The following is a 17,191-nucleotide window of genomic DNA, read 5'->3' on the forward strand; positions in this document are numbered from 1 at the left end:
CGAGGGTATCCCCGGGCTGAAAAACGGTCACACAACATTTTTGATTGTACCTCGAAATCCTGCATATCAGTACAAAGTCGTCTAAGACGAATAAACTGACTAACTGGTAAGTTACGTTTAAAATTTCTAGGATGTGCACTGGAAAAATGTAAATAAGTATTTGAACAGACTGGTTTCCTAAAAGTGATGTAACAAATTTCCCATCAATAATGGTAATTCTTATGTCCAAAAATGTGATGGAATGAGTTTCAATGGTGGCAGTAAATTTAAGATGGCAATTTAAAGCATTCAGCCAATCTAAAAATAGTGCAAAAACGTCTTCATTCCCTTTCCATAGTACAAAGACGTCATCAATGTACCTTTTCCACACTAGTAAATGACACTGATATGGATGATCATGAAGCCATTGTTCTTCAAAAAAATGCATATACAAATTGGCCAAATCAGGGGCCATGGTGGCCCCCATAGCAGTACCACACGTCTGAAGAAAAAATTCTTGATTAAAGGCAAAAAAGTTCTTTTTTAAGGCTATTTGCAATAACCGTACCAGAAAGTCAGTGGGAATTCGATGAGGTCTAGGTCGTTGGTCAAAAAAAGTTTCAGCAATATTAATTGCCTCATCTTGTGGGATCGAGGTATAGAGAGCCTCTACATCTAGGGTGGCCATTTTAAGATCAGTAGTGTCAATCTGTAATTGTTCCAAAAAAACTATCATATCGGAGGAGTCTCTGATATAGGAAGGCATAGATGGAATAAACGGCGCTAAAAAATGATCGACAAAGCGAGATAAAGGTTCCAAAATTGAATCACAGCCCGACACAATGGGACGTCCCGGAGGATGGTTAACATTTTTGTGTATTTTGGGCAATGTATAAAACACAGGAACCCGAGGATATTTCTTTGTAAGGAAATTTACTTCTTTCAAAGTCAGAAAACCAGATTGTGAACCCAACTGCACCACCAACGATATTAGTTTCCGTATATCAGGAGTAGGGTCAGCATCCAGACGTTGATAGAATCGGGTATCATCTAGTTGACGCATGATCTCACATTCATAATCATTCCTGTTCTGTACAACAATCATACCGCCTTTATCAGCAGGCTTTATAATAAGGTCTGGTGCTGATTGCAATTCCTGCAGGGCAGCTTTTTCTGATCGTGATAAATTATGAAAAACAGAATCAGTAAAATCCAGAGAGGCAATATCATGTGATACTAGATCATAGAAGACTTTTAATGCAGGATCTTCCGGTCCAGGTGGGATCCAAGTAGATGGATTGGATAACACAGAAACATCTGCAGTTGGTAAATGAGTAGTGAAAAAATTTTTTATCTTAAGGGTCCTAACAATACGAAACAATGCTACCTGTAAGGAGAATTTATCTCCACGATGTGTCGGTACAAAGGATAATCCTCGTTCCAATACTTGAAGTTGGATAGATGATAAAGTTTTAGATGATAAATTCAAAATCAAGGATTTTTCTCTCGTTGCGATCGGGTGACTCGCGGTTCATAAGTCTCTGACCGGCTGCTTGATTGATAACGATTGAACCGATTCCGAAACGGTCGACGGGTACCGCGTGAAGATGGTCCTAAAAAAGATGATGAAGTACTAGATTCAGAACGTGGTGGGCGGGAACGTTGTTCATCATCGCCGGAAGAAAAATCTTCGCCACTTGAATCAAAAGTAACATGACGAGAAACCTTGGCAATGTATTCTTGTGTCATCCAGGGGTAAACATACCCCTTAGTATAATCACGTTCATCCCGACATAGTTTCTCATACTTAAACTTGCGCAAATCAGAACGAAATTTGTCCATCAGTTCTTCAGTGGTTTTCATCTGTATTGTAAATTGTTCCTCACTGACCGAAGAGACTAACATAGTCTTGGTCAATTCAATTTCTTCACGAATCAAAATCTCTGATGCCTGAGATTTTTTAATAATTAAGATCATCAGATCCAGGCTGCACTTATTAAGTATGGCATTCCAGTCAGAGACAAACTCCGTGTCTTCTTTATACAGATGAGGGGCTTTGATCATTCGCAAACCCCGAGGGATCCGTTGTATCCGACAGTACTCTAATAAAGTATCGGCATGTGCATTTGTCCGAATAGAGCGGCGCAGTAGCTTCTGTAGGGTGAACCATTGTAAATCCGGTGAAGCTGAACTGGCTGATGTAGTGAAAGAAGATGGCTGCTGTAGCAACGCCTGTAACTCAGCTTCGGAGAAGCTCAATGTCTTTAAAGGGACAATCGATTAGGCCTCCATGACTCACAATCAGTGATACACTACTCACACAAAGGAGTCGGCGGTTAACCACAACATATAATCTAAATCACCCAAAAATGTGGAACCCAAATAACAATAGAATTGTTAGCCTAAGAAGGTGTCAGCAAGCCTTGACGTTATGTGTCACTTTCAAGCAGACACTAACCGGTCTTCTCTATCATTCACCTTCATCATAACTTTAATGCAAAAAATAGTATTTTTCTTTTTTCTTTTTCAAAAATCAATTAGTTAAAAGTGTCCTCCATTATTATAATGAAAAATGACTCTTTCATACATAAGATGGTAAACGAGCCCTACACGGGCCGGTGTTTCGCTTGAATAAGCTTCATCAGGGGCGTATAGAGATACTTCAAAGTAGAGCCATAAATCTAAAATGAGATCAAATAAAAAAAGAGAGGGCATTGCATACTTGTAGAAAGGTGAAACAATTACTTATCTTATCTCGTAACACCACAGCTACCGTTTTTAGACGGGACCAGACGTCTCAACCATCTTGGAAACAAGGAAATGGAGGAACCCGAACCGAGGCTAGCGTCTCTTTAAATACGTCATCTAGATGACGTCAGCCATCAGCAATGAATGAATATCAGAACACCTGTCAAAATACACTGAATTCAAAAATGATCCAAAATTCAGCCTAAAAATGAATATAAATCCAATTCACTATTCAGACCAAAGGGATGAACTGTTTTTAAACGATAAATCCACCGCTGTTCAGACTGTAACAATATACGTTCTCGATTGCCCCCACGCCAATGTACAGGGACATGATCGATTGCACAAAAGCGTAAATCATCAAATGAATGTCCTAATTCAGTGCAATGGGATACTAAAGGTTCCTTAACTCTAGCATTTCGAATATTAGAACGATGCTCTATCATTCTCGTCTTCAACAGACGTTTTGTTTTTCCAATGTACATTAGAGAGCACGGACATTGAATTAGATAAATGACCATGGTGGATTCACAAGTGGTGTGGTGTTTCAAAAATATTTTATAGCCAGAGGGAACAATCATTTGACCTGAAAGTGTCAAAGAGGAAGAACATACAGAACAGGAACTGCAGGGCTTATGTGAACCTGGTAACATATGCAAAGTATGTGATGTCATAGAAGTGTCAGATTTGACTAAAAAATTTTTTAAATTCATAGCCCGAGAAAATGTAATACGGGGAGGTGTATTGAAAATGACGTTGGTTTGTAGAACATGCCAATATTTGAGTATGGATTGACGAATCTTGGATGCCACTGAGGAATACGGTAGAATGCAGGTGTGACGTGAGGAATCTTCTGCTGATCGTGGCAAAAAAAGCCATTCGCGATGCGAATATTTTGCACGTAAATAGGCTTTTCTAATGCTTGAACGAGGGTATCCCCGGGCTGAAAAACGGTCACACAACATTTTTGATTGTACCTCGAAATCCTGCATATCAGTACAAAGTCGTCTAAGACGAATAAACTGACTAACTGGTAAGTTACGTTTAAAATTTCTAGGATGTGCACTGGAAAAATGTAAATAAGTATTTGAACAGACTGGTTTCCTAAAAAGTGATGTAACAAATTTCCCATCAATAATGGTAATTCTTATGTCCAAAAATGTGATGGAATGAGTTTCAATGGTGGCAGTAAATTTAAGATGGCAATTTAAAGCATTCAGCCAATCTAAAAATAGTGCAAAAACGTCTTCATTCCCTTTCCATAGTACAAAGACGTCATCAATGTACCTTTTCCACACTAGTAAATGACACTGATATGGATGATCATGAAGCCATTGTTCTTCAAAAAAATGCATATACAAATTGGCCAAATCAGGGGCCATGGTGGCCCCCATAGCAGTACCACACGTCTGAAGAAAAAATTCTTGATTAAAGGCAAAAAAGTTCTTTTTTAAGGCTATTTGCAATAACCGTACCAGAAAGTCAGTGGGAATTCGATGAGGTCTAGGTCGTTGGTCAAAAAAAGTTTCAGCAATATTAATTGCCTCATCTTGTGGGATCGAGGTATAGAGAGCCTCTACATCTAGGGTGGCCATTTTAAGATCAGTAGTGTCAATCTGTAATTGTTCCAAAAAAACTATCATATCGGAGGAGTCTCTGATATAGGAAGGCATAGATGGAATAAACGGCGCTAAAAAATGATCGACAAAGCGAGATAAAGGTTCCAAAATTGAATCACAGCCCGACACAATGGGACGTCCCGGAGGATGGTTAACATTTTTGTGTATTTTGGGCAATGTATAAAACACAGGAACCCGAGGATATTTCTTTGTAAGGAAATTTACTTCTTTCAAAGTCAGAAAACCAGATTGTGAACCCAACTGCACCACCAACGATATTAGTTTCCGTATATCAGGAGTAGGGTCAGCATCCAGACGTTGATAGAATCGGGTATCATCTAGTTGACGCATGATCTCACATTCATAATCATTCCTGTTCTGTACAACAATCATACCGCCTTTATCAGCAGGCTTTATAATAAGGTCTGGTGCTGATTGCAATTCCTGCAGGGCAGCTTTTTCTGATCGTGATAAATTATGAAAAACAGAATCAGTAAAATCCAGAGAGGCAATATCATGTGATACTAGATCATAGAAGACTTTTAATGCACCTGTCTATAAATTAAAGGATGAACTAGGGGTGGGTGGGCGAGGGGTGGGAGGGTTGGGAAATACAAACAGTCTAACTTCAGTTAGTCAGCCAGAGTGACTCACTGTTCTCTTGATTAACAAATGTTGGTACCTATTCAAACCAAATCACACTACCTCAACACCTTTCCAAGGTGAGTAACTGAGCTGAACTTTTCAAACTTTTAACTTAGGTATACACTGCTCCTAGCTTATTTCTAGCTTCTGGCTACTTTTTTGGGGGAGGGGGAGTTATGTTTTTTTTTTTTTTAAATACAAACACTCAGTTCTGCTTACTAGCTGCCTTACAGACTTTTAAAAATAAACACACTACCTACTGCTTACTAGCTGCCTTATTGACTGACTATTTAAAAATACAACAGTCTAACTTGTTTATTCACTGCCTTACTGACTATTAAAAGCACAAACACACAAACACACTAAATAATATTCCCAAATAGTTAACTTTGCCCCAATACTTTTAAAAAAGACAATGTCCCAAGCAAAAACTTACTGATTCCTTTCAGCCACCAGCAAGTTGATTCTCTCCTCTCAGTGCTCCTACTGGAATGTGGATTACTGAGCTCTTCCCTTCTAATATATAATGTGCTTCTAAGGTAAATTAGTGCAAAACAATCCCTTTGGAGATTTACACTTCAGTTAGTTGTCCTGAGTGACTCACTGTTGTTCTGATTAACAAAGAATGGTACCTAATCAAATAAAACACACAACCTTAACACTTCCCTTGTAATATATAATGTGTTTCTAAGGTAGATTAGTGCAAAACAATCCCTTTGAAGATTTACACTTCAGTTAGTTTTCCTGAGTTATTCACTGCTGTTCTGATTAACAAAGAATGGTACCTATTCAAATCAAACACACAGTCTTAACACTTAGTTTGTCAGCGAGAGTGACTCACTGCTCTCTTGATTAACAAATGTTGGTATCTATTCAAACCAAATCACACTACCTCAACACCTTTCCAAGGTGAGTAACTGAGCTGAACTTTTCAACCTTTTTACTTAGGTATACACTGCTCCTAGCTTATTTCTAGCTTCTGGCTACTTTTTTTTGGGGGGAGGGGTTGTGTGTTTTTGGTTTGTTTTTAATACAAACACTCAGTTCTGCTTACTAGCTGCCTTACAAACTTTTAAAAATAAACACACTACCTACTGCTTACTAGCTGCCTTATTGCCTGACTGTTGTTTGGTTTAACATGAAGCAGGGCAGGGTTTTTCTGCCGGGAGTTCATATTTAGAAGTTGATGGTGCAGGTGTGTCTTTTGCTGAACACTATACGCCAGACAGTATGGTCCTATCTACTGATGGCAGTAACCTTGGAAGTGGTGCTGTGAGTGAGGGCACATATGCATCCTCTTCAGTGCTCCTTGCTGTCTTGTTGGAGCCCACAGTCTCAAGACTATTTGATTCGGCTCCACCTGCCAATGGAGATCAGTTCTCAACCTCAGTGGTGGTTACAAGTGGATCATCTAAGAAAGGAAGTTTCCCTAAAATCTCTGGACTGGTTAGTGCTAATGACAGATGTGAGCCTCCAGGGTTGGGGAGCTCACTGTCAGGAGCTGACAGCGCAAGGGTGCTGGGGTGCAAAAGAGTCTCTCTGAACATCAATCACCTGGATGCCCGTGGTCCAGTTGGCATGCTTGTAGTTCAGTGGCAGGTTGCAGGGTCAAACGGTCCAGATAATGTTGGATAATGCAATGACAGTGGTCTACATCAGTCAGCAGGGAGGAACCAAGAGCCAGCAATGTCACAGGAAATAGACCAACTGATCGAATGGGTGGAAATGCATCTTCAGAAGATCTCAGCCTCACATATTGCAGGAAAAGACAATGTAAGAGCAAACTTTCCCAGCAGGGAGAATCTGGACCCAGGAGAATGAGTATTGTTGGACAAGGCATTTCAGCTGATAGTGGATTGCTGGGACCTTCCGTTTCTAGACTTGCTAGTGACTTCTCGCAATGCGAAGGTTCCTTGATTTTTCAGTTGCAGGAGAGATCTGAAGTCATTGGGTATCGATGCTCTCGTGCACAATTGGCCGGAGGACAAGCTACTGTATGCCTTTCCCCCATGGCCCATGTTGGGCAGAATGGTTTGGAGGATCAAGGGTCACAGAGGGATGGTGCTTTTGGTGGCACCAGATTGGCCCAGTAGACCATGGTATGCTGATCTGTGATGGTAGATTTCCACCTCCGGTTTCCGGCACACAGGAACCTGTTGCGACAGTGGCCTGTTCTTCACAAAGATCCGACTCAGTTTTTGTCTTACGGATGGCCCTTGAGAGGCCTCGGTTGCTGAAACGTGGATATTCTACTGTGGTGATTGCCACCTTGCTACGAGTGAGAAAATGTTCCACTTCTCCTATGTGCAGGTTTGGCAAGTGTTTGAGGTTTGGTGTGAAAATCGAGGATTTCTTACTTATTCGGTTAAGAACCTGCTCATTTTGGAATTTTTGCAGGATGAATTGAATAAAGGGTTGGCCCTTAATTCCTTAAAAGTGCAAGTAGTGGCTTTGCCTGTTTCAGAGGTCAGGTGCATGGTGAATTCTTATTAGCTCTTCCAGATGTGGCCCATTTCTTGAAAAGAGAGAAACATCTTCATCCTCCCTTGCGATTACTAGCCTTTGTGGAGTCTTAAACTGTTTTTTATTTCTTGGCAGACCCTACGTTTCGACCAATGCGTAACCTTTCTTTGCAATTACTGACCTTGAAAACTGTGTTTCTTATGGCGATTTGTTCTACGCGTCGAATATCTGAGCTGCAGGCCTTGTCTTGCAGGGAGCCATTCCTTCGGGTGACTCCAGGGGCAATACACCCGCGTAATGTTCCTTCCTTTTTGCCAAAAGAAGTCTCAGATTTTCACTTGAATCAGTCCATTTCCCTGCCGTTTCTGGATAGGGAAAGAGATGCAGAGGAATATCACCTGTTGCAACCCTTGGATGTCAAGAGACATATTATAAGGTATCTGAAGGTTTCTAAATCTTTCCAGAAGATGGATCATCTGTTTGTCCTTCACGGTGGAGATAAACAGGGCGAGCTGGCTTCACGGGCCACAATAGCTCGCTGGATTAAGCAGATAGTCACGGCCATGTATGTGGATGCTGAAAAAGCCATTTCCTAGTCAGGTTAGGGCTCATTCCACTAGGGTCAGGCAGTGTCATGGGCAGAAGTTAGATTGTTGTCTCCCGTCGACATTTGCCAAGCTGCGACTTGGTCTTCCTTACACACCTTTTCCAGGTATTATCGTCTGGATGTGCAGGCCTGGGAGGACACAGCTTTTGTATGTGTGGTTTTGACAGGATTACGGGCAGCTTCCCGCCCTATTCGGGAGTAGCTTGAGTGCGTGCTAGAAAATTAGAAATTACTACTTACCTGATGATTTCCTTTTCCTTAGACCAGACAGATGAATTCAGCTTCCCAGGCTGTCGAATGATTGTGTTATGGTCCTCCTGCACAGATATGTATTCCAGAGGTTACTGGTAAGTGTTAGCCCAGTCCCTGGACTAGTGTTAATGCATTCTTTGTCTGAGCTGTGTTTCCTTGTTGGCTGAGTAATGAAATGGTTATTTGTTATTAAGTTTTTGCTAAACTTTCTACATTTGGCTTTTGAAGAGAATACTGTCAGGCTGATGTCACTGCAGGGGTATATATACTGTGATTTTAGTTTGCTCCATCTCCATCTGCTGGTAGAGGTGCATAACCCACTGGTCCTGAATTCTTTTGTCTAGTCTTTCAGGTGAAATTTTGTTCTTGGTGAGTTTTGTCTTTTCTGTTATTATCCTCTTCTACCTGCTATTCTCAGCAGTTCTACTTTCCCTTTTATAGTTGTGGAATATCATAGATGGCATTAAATATTAAAACATAGACATAGATTTTATTTATTTTCCTCATTTAATTTTTCTTAAACAAGCTATATAACCTAGTAACAATAGTTGTAGTAATAATAAATGACAGCAGATAGACCAGTTTGCCTACTGACTCTACTCATTTCCCTTCCTTTCTGCTTTTCTACCACTTTGGGAAGGTGAGCAGATACATTCCCATACTTAAACCACCAGCAGCTCCTGCCTCTATGTCTTTGGTCTGACCTCTGAACCCTGTCCCTACCACTCCCCTCTATATATGTCCCAGGCATGTTTAAATTCTGTTCTACCTCTGGCCTCCACCAGCTTATTCCAGGCCTTACCATCTTCCTCTTTAGTTCTTCTTAACTGACCATTTGAAAACCACACTCCCTCCAACGACTTACCACCAAGCTTTGCAATATTTATTTATATATTTAGATTTTTATACTCTGCTTTTTACACTTTTTTAAGCACTTCAAGGCAGAGTACATTTATAGGTGAGGCAATGGAGGATAAAGTCACTTGCCCAAAGTCACAAGGAGCAACAGTGAGACTTGAACCCTGGTCTATAGCCCACTGCTCTAACCACTAGGCTACTCCTCCACTCCAATATAATAGTCCACAAAGCTACAGCTACTACAACCACTGAGACTGCAGTGTGAACATCTGAAACAACCCTCAGCCCCCTCCCTACCTCCGTCTTCTTGGAAACCTGATACATCTGTCTCTCTAATGTTAGGGTTGTAACCATGGCAGCTCTGTGCAGGATACCCCAGCCTTCACAGAAACCTGATGCATCCATACCTGTCATGTTAGGGTTATAACCTTGGCCGCTTCGTGTCAGTTAACCCAGCCTTCTTAGAAGCAAATGTCATGTTACACCAGTGCTTTTACCTGGTTTTATAATGCAAGTATGACCTTGGCACAAAGTAGCTGCTTATAACTAGCCATCAAATTGAAGATTTCATCCATTATCACCTGATATTTTGATATTTTTTCTGCTGCAATATTAACAGCATGAATTTTATAGTCTTCAATAAAAACTGTAGTCAGTACAAAAATCCAGGCTGACTCGAGATATTTGGCTATGGCCTGTGGATAGCGTAATGGGAAAGGAATCTATCGCTACATATGTCCACAACTCTACTTCCTGGCAGAAAGACAAGGTGTGTTCATTTGTGGGGTGTTCTCTGGGTTCAGGAGGTGTGAGAGAAGCGGGCATCATTTCAAGATACTTGTGACAGCAATGGCTAAAAGCAGCTAGGATGGCCGATGGAAGCAGAGGCGTTTAATGCTTAAACCGATGATAAATATTTCTTTGTCATTTCATATTTTTGTAGGCGAAAACCTAAACTTTCTCTGCTTGGGAAGAATTCTAGAGCCTGTGGAGCACTGAACAGTACTTTCTTCTCAAAATAGCTACCACATATGGGTTAGAAGCTGAAGTGCCTAGAGATCTGCACGTCTCTGATTTTTGTGTCTGGCAGAAAGTTAGAAAAATCCTTTTTTCCCTGAAGTGTGAGCAAACGCTTTTGACATCATGCCCACAAGCTGCAGTCAAAGTTTTCTGGGAACGCTCAGAAGTCTTCCTGCCGCTTTTCTAAATGTAGATGATGCTGTTAGGGAGAGGGTGCTTTAGAAATGACATGTCCATAAATGGTACAATTGGGGAGCAGGCAGCAAAAGGAGGAGTGCAGGGGAGGGGCTTTCAAGCCAGAGCTGAGATCTGTGGCACCCTCACAACTCTATTTGAAGCTCTGAATGAAAACATTTGTAATTGCCCTGGTGTCCAGATATCATAGTAAATATCTTTTTCTTTCTTTCTTTCTTTCTTTCTTTCTTTCTTTCTTTCTTTCTTTCTTCTTTCTTCTTTTTGCAGAATTTACTCCATAATGCTAAATAGTGTCTCTCACATGTTACAGATTTTGGTTGGTTGGTCTGGTCAGCCAGAAGACTTTTCTTGATGTCTTCTAAAATATCGTAAATTACCAAACTAAGGGCCTGATTTTCTAAGGATTTTCTCTCATTCGTGTCTATGGGAAAAATGCTTAGTAAATGAGGCCCTTAGTCTACAACAAAGGGTGCACCGAAAATAAATAAAAAAACAACACCTAAAATGACCGTCTTGCATTTGTGTTTATATAGAGATTTTTAAGGATAATCACACAGTGAGTTTAAGGTCATCTGACACTGGTTGTATGATTACGCCTAAAAATCTTTTCTCTGTAAAAAGAAGGCAAGATTGCTATTTTGGGTAGGTTTTTTTTGTCTTTTAAAATTTGTCATTTTCAAAACTTTTGTTGAAGGAATTCTGATTCCAACCACTCAGATGTCTAAGCCCCACTTATGAGTATGTAGGCCCCTTAGGTTTCTTGATGAGTTCTGACCCTGATCCATGGGGGATCTAATCTAGTTCACAACATTTTAACCATCAACTGCAGCACAGAACAAAGTGTGAAACATTTTTACAGAGAGAGAACAGACCTTTTTGAAGTCCTTAACCATTTCCCATTCTCTTACTACATTAACAAAGTCCATATTCAGCCAATGAGCGGCTCAGCTAGCTGGAGAAACCTATCTGGCTAACTTAGGCTGTATATTGAGAGGTGCAGGCGTGCAACTGAATATTCCCGGCTGTCCTAAAGTTAGCCGGATAAGTCTATCTGGCTAACTTTAGGATAGGTCTACAGGATGACCAGATTTAGCTGGATAAGTTATCCGGCTAACTCGGAATATCGAAATTAGCCGGATAACTTATTTGGTTAACTCAGCTCCTTCCAGTTATGCCCTCACCCCGCCTGCCACTTTGCCAGCTACTTAGCCAGATACGTAGTTATCTGGCTAAGTGGCAACCGCTGATCTGGGACACAAACTCAGCTGCCGAGCACATACTCAGCTGCTGCCACTTACCTGGATAAGTCAAAACGTATCCAGCTAAGAGGTGCTGAATATGGACCTCTAATTTTTTTATTTTCTTTGTTCAGTAGTTTCCTCCTGCTCCTTTCAGCTTCCAGCTGAATCAAAAGCAGCATCTATTGACCTAGAGTGCTTTAAGCCTTCATTAACAACTACTAAGGGTTTACTCCCCCACCCCACCCCCATCTAGCCCAGCCATCCCGGTGCCAGTAGTCAGCCAGGACCCCAGGTTGCGCCTTCCTCTGGAACCTGGTATGCTTGAACCCTAAGTCTGGCCCCCTTGGTGTCATTGTAGTGAAAGGCCTGAGACTCCTTCCCCGCTAGAGGCTGGGAATGCCACCTGCACATCATCTTGAGCACCAGCCAGCCTGAGGATCAGAAGTCAAGCTCAGGAATCATTCCCAGGTTTCTCATGATTTTATTATGAAAAAAGTGTAAATTCTTCATCCTCACTATAAAGAGATTACATTGATATGATAAATGCTACAGTTTAAGCTACAGAGCTACGACAGATTTTTGCGCATTACATTTTTTTTTTTTGCCAACAGAGTGCAGAATGGCTTATAACAGGCATTTTTTTCAGCAACCTATAAAACTTTCTACTAATTTTCAGAACAATTGATTTGATTTGTAAATGTCATGTCATCCGTCATAATCTGGTTCGAGGTCAGAATGACTTTCAGCTGCTGCACTGTGTCCTGAGGCAGGCTGCGACTTCTGGACAGGATGCAAGCATGGTCCATCTGAATGAACTCCAAGAAGCAAAAGCAGGAATAGATAAGGGAGTAATTTTCATAGTCAGAAGAGAGCACCCAGTACGGGGCAGACGGCATAACTGGGAAAGGTCAGAATTAAAAAATTAGGGAATGGATACATCATTCAACATTTAAACATGTTCAGTGTCTGTTACAAGGTAACTTTGTAATACCCAAGCCCTCCTGAGTCATTCTGAGCTACCTCATGCTATGCTATATAATTCATGATTTTCTGACGGTACCAGGTATCCTCATTTGCATACCATGCTTTTGAGCAGCTTAGAAATGCAGGGCTCTGAATGTCACACTCTGACCTTCGTCATGGTCAGTTCCAGGATGAAACCATGGTGAACATAACAAAAGCTCGGAATGGATGATAAAAGTGCTAGTAAGTCCCAGAAAGGGATTTTTGTTTGGTAACCAGGCTACCTTTAGTCTGTAATGTGTTTGTCTGCAGACAGCTTTGAAGAAGCTTTTATACTGCTAACAAAACCAGGAGGCATTAGCGTTTAATTTCAGCAACTAATTGCTAAACTACAGAAAAGTAAAAAGGCTTGAACCTTAGGGAAAAAAAGCACAAAAAAACAACATACCAGACAAATTGGCCCATCCTCATCTGCCTAGCTGCAATTCTTTCACTTTGGATTGATGAGGATGGACTTTTCCCATGCAATGTCCCAGGGTTATATATGGTTTCCACAGTAATGGTGAGCACCATGACAAGTCCTGGCAGCTCACAGTTTATAATTTAAGTGCTGGGAAGTGGGCCAGGCAGCACACCCGGAGCAGAATATAGAACGTAGGAAGCCAAGCTGCTCTCTCCCACAATCAGATGGAATATGAAAGTCCTACAATTCAATCTTTAACAAACAGAATCATATTGTTAAGTTCACTTTTAATTAAATAACAAAAATGAATAAAATCAGATACCTTATCAGCGGTTGCATCTAACCTGTCCTGTCGAGCATCTTTTTATTGTAATTCTGTGGGGCTGTTTGCATGTGTTTTGGTAATTCTCTTATTGCAAATCTTTTTAGGATCTGTTTCTGTAGTTCAGTTATGGTAGTTCTCACAACACATTTATGATCTTGTTCAACAGTGCTGTCTTTGTTGAAACCAGCATCCAAACTAAGTGGTTGATAAGGAAAATGAGCAATAGAATCATTTTCAGTCCAGCCACGGGAAGAAGCCAAGCCACTATGGCAATGGTGAGGACACTCTGTCCTGGGTGCTTGGCACCATCAGGGCACGGCATGACTTAGCTCAGGTGAGTTCAGCGGCATCTTGTGCTGTGTTCTCTAGAAATGTGGCAGGAGCTGATGGGAGTCGTCAAGAGAGCCTCAAAATCGAAGCTAGCTAGAGGAAAGCCAACAGTCACTCAGAAGCACATGGTTTGCAATGATGTATCTTTAAAGAATGCTAAGGGAATAGAGAACTTAGGGCATCCCAGTAGAAATGTTGCAATAAATGCTAAAGTGGACCAAGTGAATTTTCAGAGGGCGTTTAACAAAGTCCCTCATGAGAGGCTTCTAAGAAAACTAAAAAGTCATGGGATAGGAGGCGATGTCCTTTCGTGGATTACAAACTGGTTAAAAGACAGAAAACAGAGAGTAGGATTAAATTGTCAATTTTCTCAGTGGAAAAGGGTAAACAGTGGAGTGCCTCAGGGATCTGTATTTGGACTGGTGCTTTTCAATATATATATATAAATGATCTGGAAAGGAATATGATGAGTGAGGTTATGAAATTTGCAGATGATACAAAATTATTCAGAGTAGTTAAAACACAAGCAGATTGTGATACATTACAGGAGGACCTTGCAAGACTGGAATATTGGGCATCCAAATGGCAGATGAAATTTAATGTGGACAAGTGCAAGGTGTTGCATATAGGGAAAAATAACTCTTGCTGTAGTTACACGATGTTAGGTTCCATATTAGGAGCTACCACCCAGGAAAAAGATGTAGGCATCATAGTGGATAATACTTTAAAATCATCAGCTCAGTGTGCTGCAGCAGTCAAAAAAGCAAACAGAATGTTAGGAATTATTAGGAAGGGAATGGTTAATAAAACGGAAAATGTCATAATGCCTCTATATCGCTCCATGGTGAAACCAAACCTTGAATTCTGTGAACAATTTTGGTCACCGCATCTCAAAAAAGATATAGTTGCGATGGAGAAGGTACAGAGAAGGGCAACCAAAATGATAAAGGGGATGGAACAGCTCCCCTATGAGGAAAGGCTGAAGAGGTTAAGGTTGTTCAGCTTGGAGAAGAGACGGCTGAGGGGGGATATAGCAAAATTGCTTACCTTGTAATAGGTGTTATCCCAGGACAGCAGGATGTAGTCCTCACATATGGGTGACGTCACTGATGGAGCCCTATTGCGGGAAAACTTTCTGTCAAAGTTTCTAGAAACTTTTGACTGGCACTGTGAGGCCACTGAGCATGCCCAGCATGCTTTGATATTCTCTGCCACAGGGGTCTCACTCTAGTCTCGTATGTAGCAATGAGCTTTAGCAAAAAATAAAAATAATAAAAGATATGAGACCCAACTCCGCGGGGTGGCGGGTGGATTCTGTGAGGACTACATCCTGCTGTCCTGGGATAACACCTATTACAAGGTAAGCAATTTTGCTTTATCCCAGGACAAGCAGGATGTTAGTCCTCACATATGGGTGATTAGCAAGCTAGAGGCTGAGTCATTTCATAGTGGAGCGACAGTGAAGTATTGTTGAAAATGAGTCAGCCGAAGATCACAGCAGGATGGTTGTAGACGGAGTTGGGATTAGACTGGAAACAAGTTCCTTAAGACAGATTGTCCATAGGCTGAATCTTGTCGTCCTTCTTTGTCCAAATAGTAATGAGCTGCAAAGGTGTGAAGAGAACTCCATGTTGCTGCTTTACATATGTCAAGAATTGGCACTGAACGATAGTGTGCTACTGAGGTTGACATTGCTCTTACTGAATGCACCTTTACTCACCCTTGGAAAGGGAGGCCTGTTTTTTCATAGCAAAACTGTATGCAATCTGCTAGCCAATTGGAGAGAGTGTGTTTACCCACTGCTTTACCCAGTTTGTTTGGATCATAAGATACAAAAAGCTGAGTGGATTTCCTATGGACTGCAGTGCGGTCTAAGAAAAATGCTAGCGCACACTTACAGTCCAAGGTATGTAAGGCCCATTCCCCTTGGTGAGAATGAGGCCTTGGAAAGAATGTGGGTAAAACTATGGATTGGTTCAAATGGAATTCCGTAACTACCTTGGGAAGGAATTTTGGATGTGTACGGAGAACTACTCTGTCATGTAGGAACTTTGTATAGGGTGAGTATGTGACAAGTGCTTGTAACTCACTAACCCTTCTAGCTGATGTAATGGCTACGAGGAAAATAGTCTTCCATGTGAGAAATTTAAGATCACAGGAATTCATGGGTTCGAAAGGAGAACGCATGAGTCTTGTTAAAACCAGATTCAGGTCCCATGCTGTGACTGGAGGCCAAATTGGTGGTTTAAGTTGAGTTAAACCTCTCATAAACCTGCTGACAAGAGGTTGTGTGGAGATTGGTGCATCTCCCATCTTGTTATGGTAAGCTGAGATTGCACTTAAGTGTACTCTAACAGATGATGTCTGGAGACCAGATTCTGAAAGATGGTATAAGTAGTCTAGAAGAGAAGTAGTGGGGCAAGTGAAAGGATCAATATTCTTTTGTCTGCACCACAAAGTAAATCACTTCCATTTGGAAGAATAATTCTTTCGTGTGGAAGGTTTATGTGAAGCTATAAGCACTTGAGATATATTGGTGGAAAGATTGAGTGGTTGTAAAATCAAGCTTTCAACATACATGCTGTCAGGGATAGGGATTGAAGGTTGGGATGGCACAACCGACCCTGATCCTGAGTTATGAGAGTGGGAGCTATACCCAGGCGAATGGGATCCCTGACTGAGAGGTCTAGAAGTGTGGGGAACCATACTTGTCGAGGCCAATATGGGGCTATGAGTATCATGGACCCCTTGTCCTGTTGTAGCTTCACAAGAGTTTTGGTTATGAGCGGTATTGGAGGATACGCGTATAGAAGGCCTGAGTTCCAAGGGCGAGCAAAGGCGTCCTTGGCTGGCTGGTTATTCTGTTTGTGTAGAGAACAGAATTTGTCCACTTTGTGATTCAGATGTGACGCAAAGAGGTCTATTGTTGGTTGTCCCCAACGTTGAAATATCCTGGTCACTACTGAGGGGTCCAGGGACCATTTGTGTGGTTGGAACTGACGACTGAGTTGATCTGCCACTACATTGTGAATGCCTGCCAGATAAGTGGCCTGGAGAAACATTGAGTAGTTCAGGGCCCAGTACCAAATCTGTGCAGCTTCTTGACAAAGGAGATACGAGCCCGTACCTCCCTGTTTGTTGATGTACCACATGGCAACTGTGTGGTCCGTTTGAATGAGAACAGTCTTGTGTGAAAGGCAGTCCTTGAACGCATGCAGCGCATAACGTATAGCTTGAAGCTCCAGGAAATTGATTTGAAATGTTGCTTCGAGTTTTGTCCAAGTACCTTGGGTTTGGAGAGTGTCTATGTGAGCTCCCCAACCCAAGGTGATGCATCTGTAGTTAGAGTTATCTATGGGACTGGTTGCTGGAAGGCTGGCCCTTGCGCAAGTTGACCTTGTTTGCCCACTATAGTAGAGATGAACGTAGCTGGTGGGTGACTTGAATTGGAGAATGCAGTGGTTGGATGGCTTGGATCCATTG

The 17,191-nt window shown here is 41.5% G+C and overlaps 1 protein-coding gene across 1 annotated transcript in view; it reads right to left on the minus strand.

The window, feature by feature from the left end:
- Positions 1-12,292: 12,292 nt before the first annotated feature.
- The window catches only part of APOD (apolipoprotein D), a 90,262-nt gene continuing 85,363 nt past the window's right edge, over positions 12,293-17,191 (minus strand). Inside the window, exon 5 of the mRNA XM_029617363.1 lies at positions 12,293-12,525. Coding sequence (XP_029473223.1) covers positions 12,293-12,525 — 233 coding nt within the window. The remainder of the gene's footprint in view (positions 12,526-17,191) is intronic.

The sequence above is a fragment of the Rhinatrema bivittatum genome, chromosome 9 (assembly GCF_901001135.1).
Source record: "Rhinatrema bivittatum chromosome 9, aRhiBiv1.1, whole genome shotgun sequence".
Lineage (NCBI taxonomy): Eukaryota > Metazoa > Chordata > Amphibia > Gymnophiona > Rhinatrematidae > Rhinatrema > Rhinatrema bivittatum.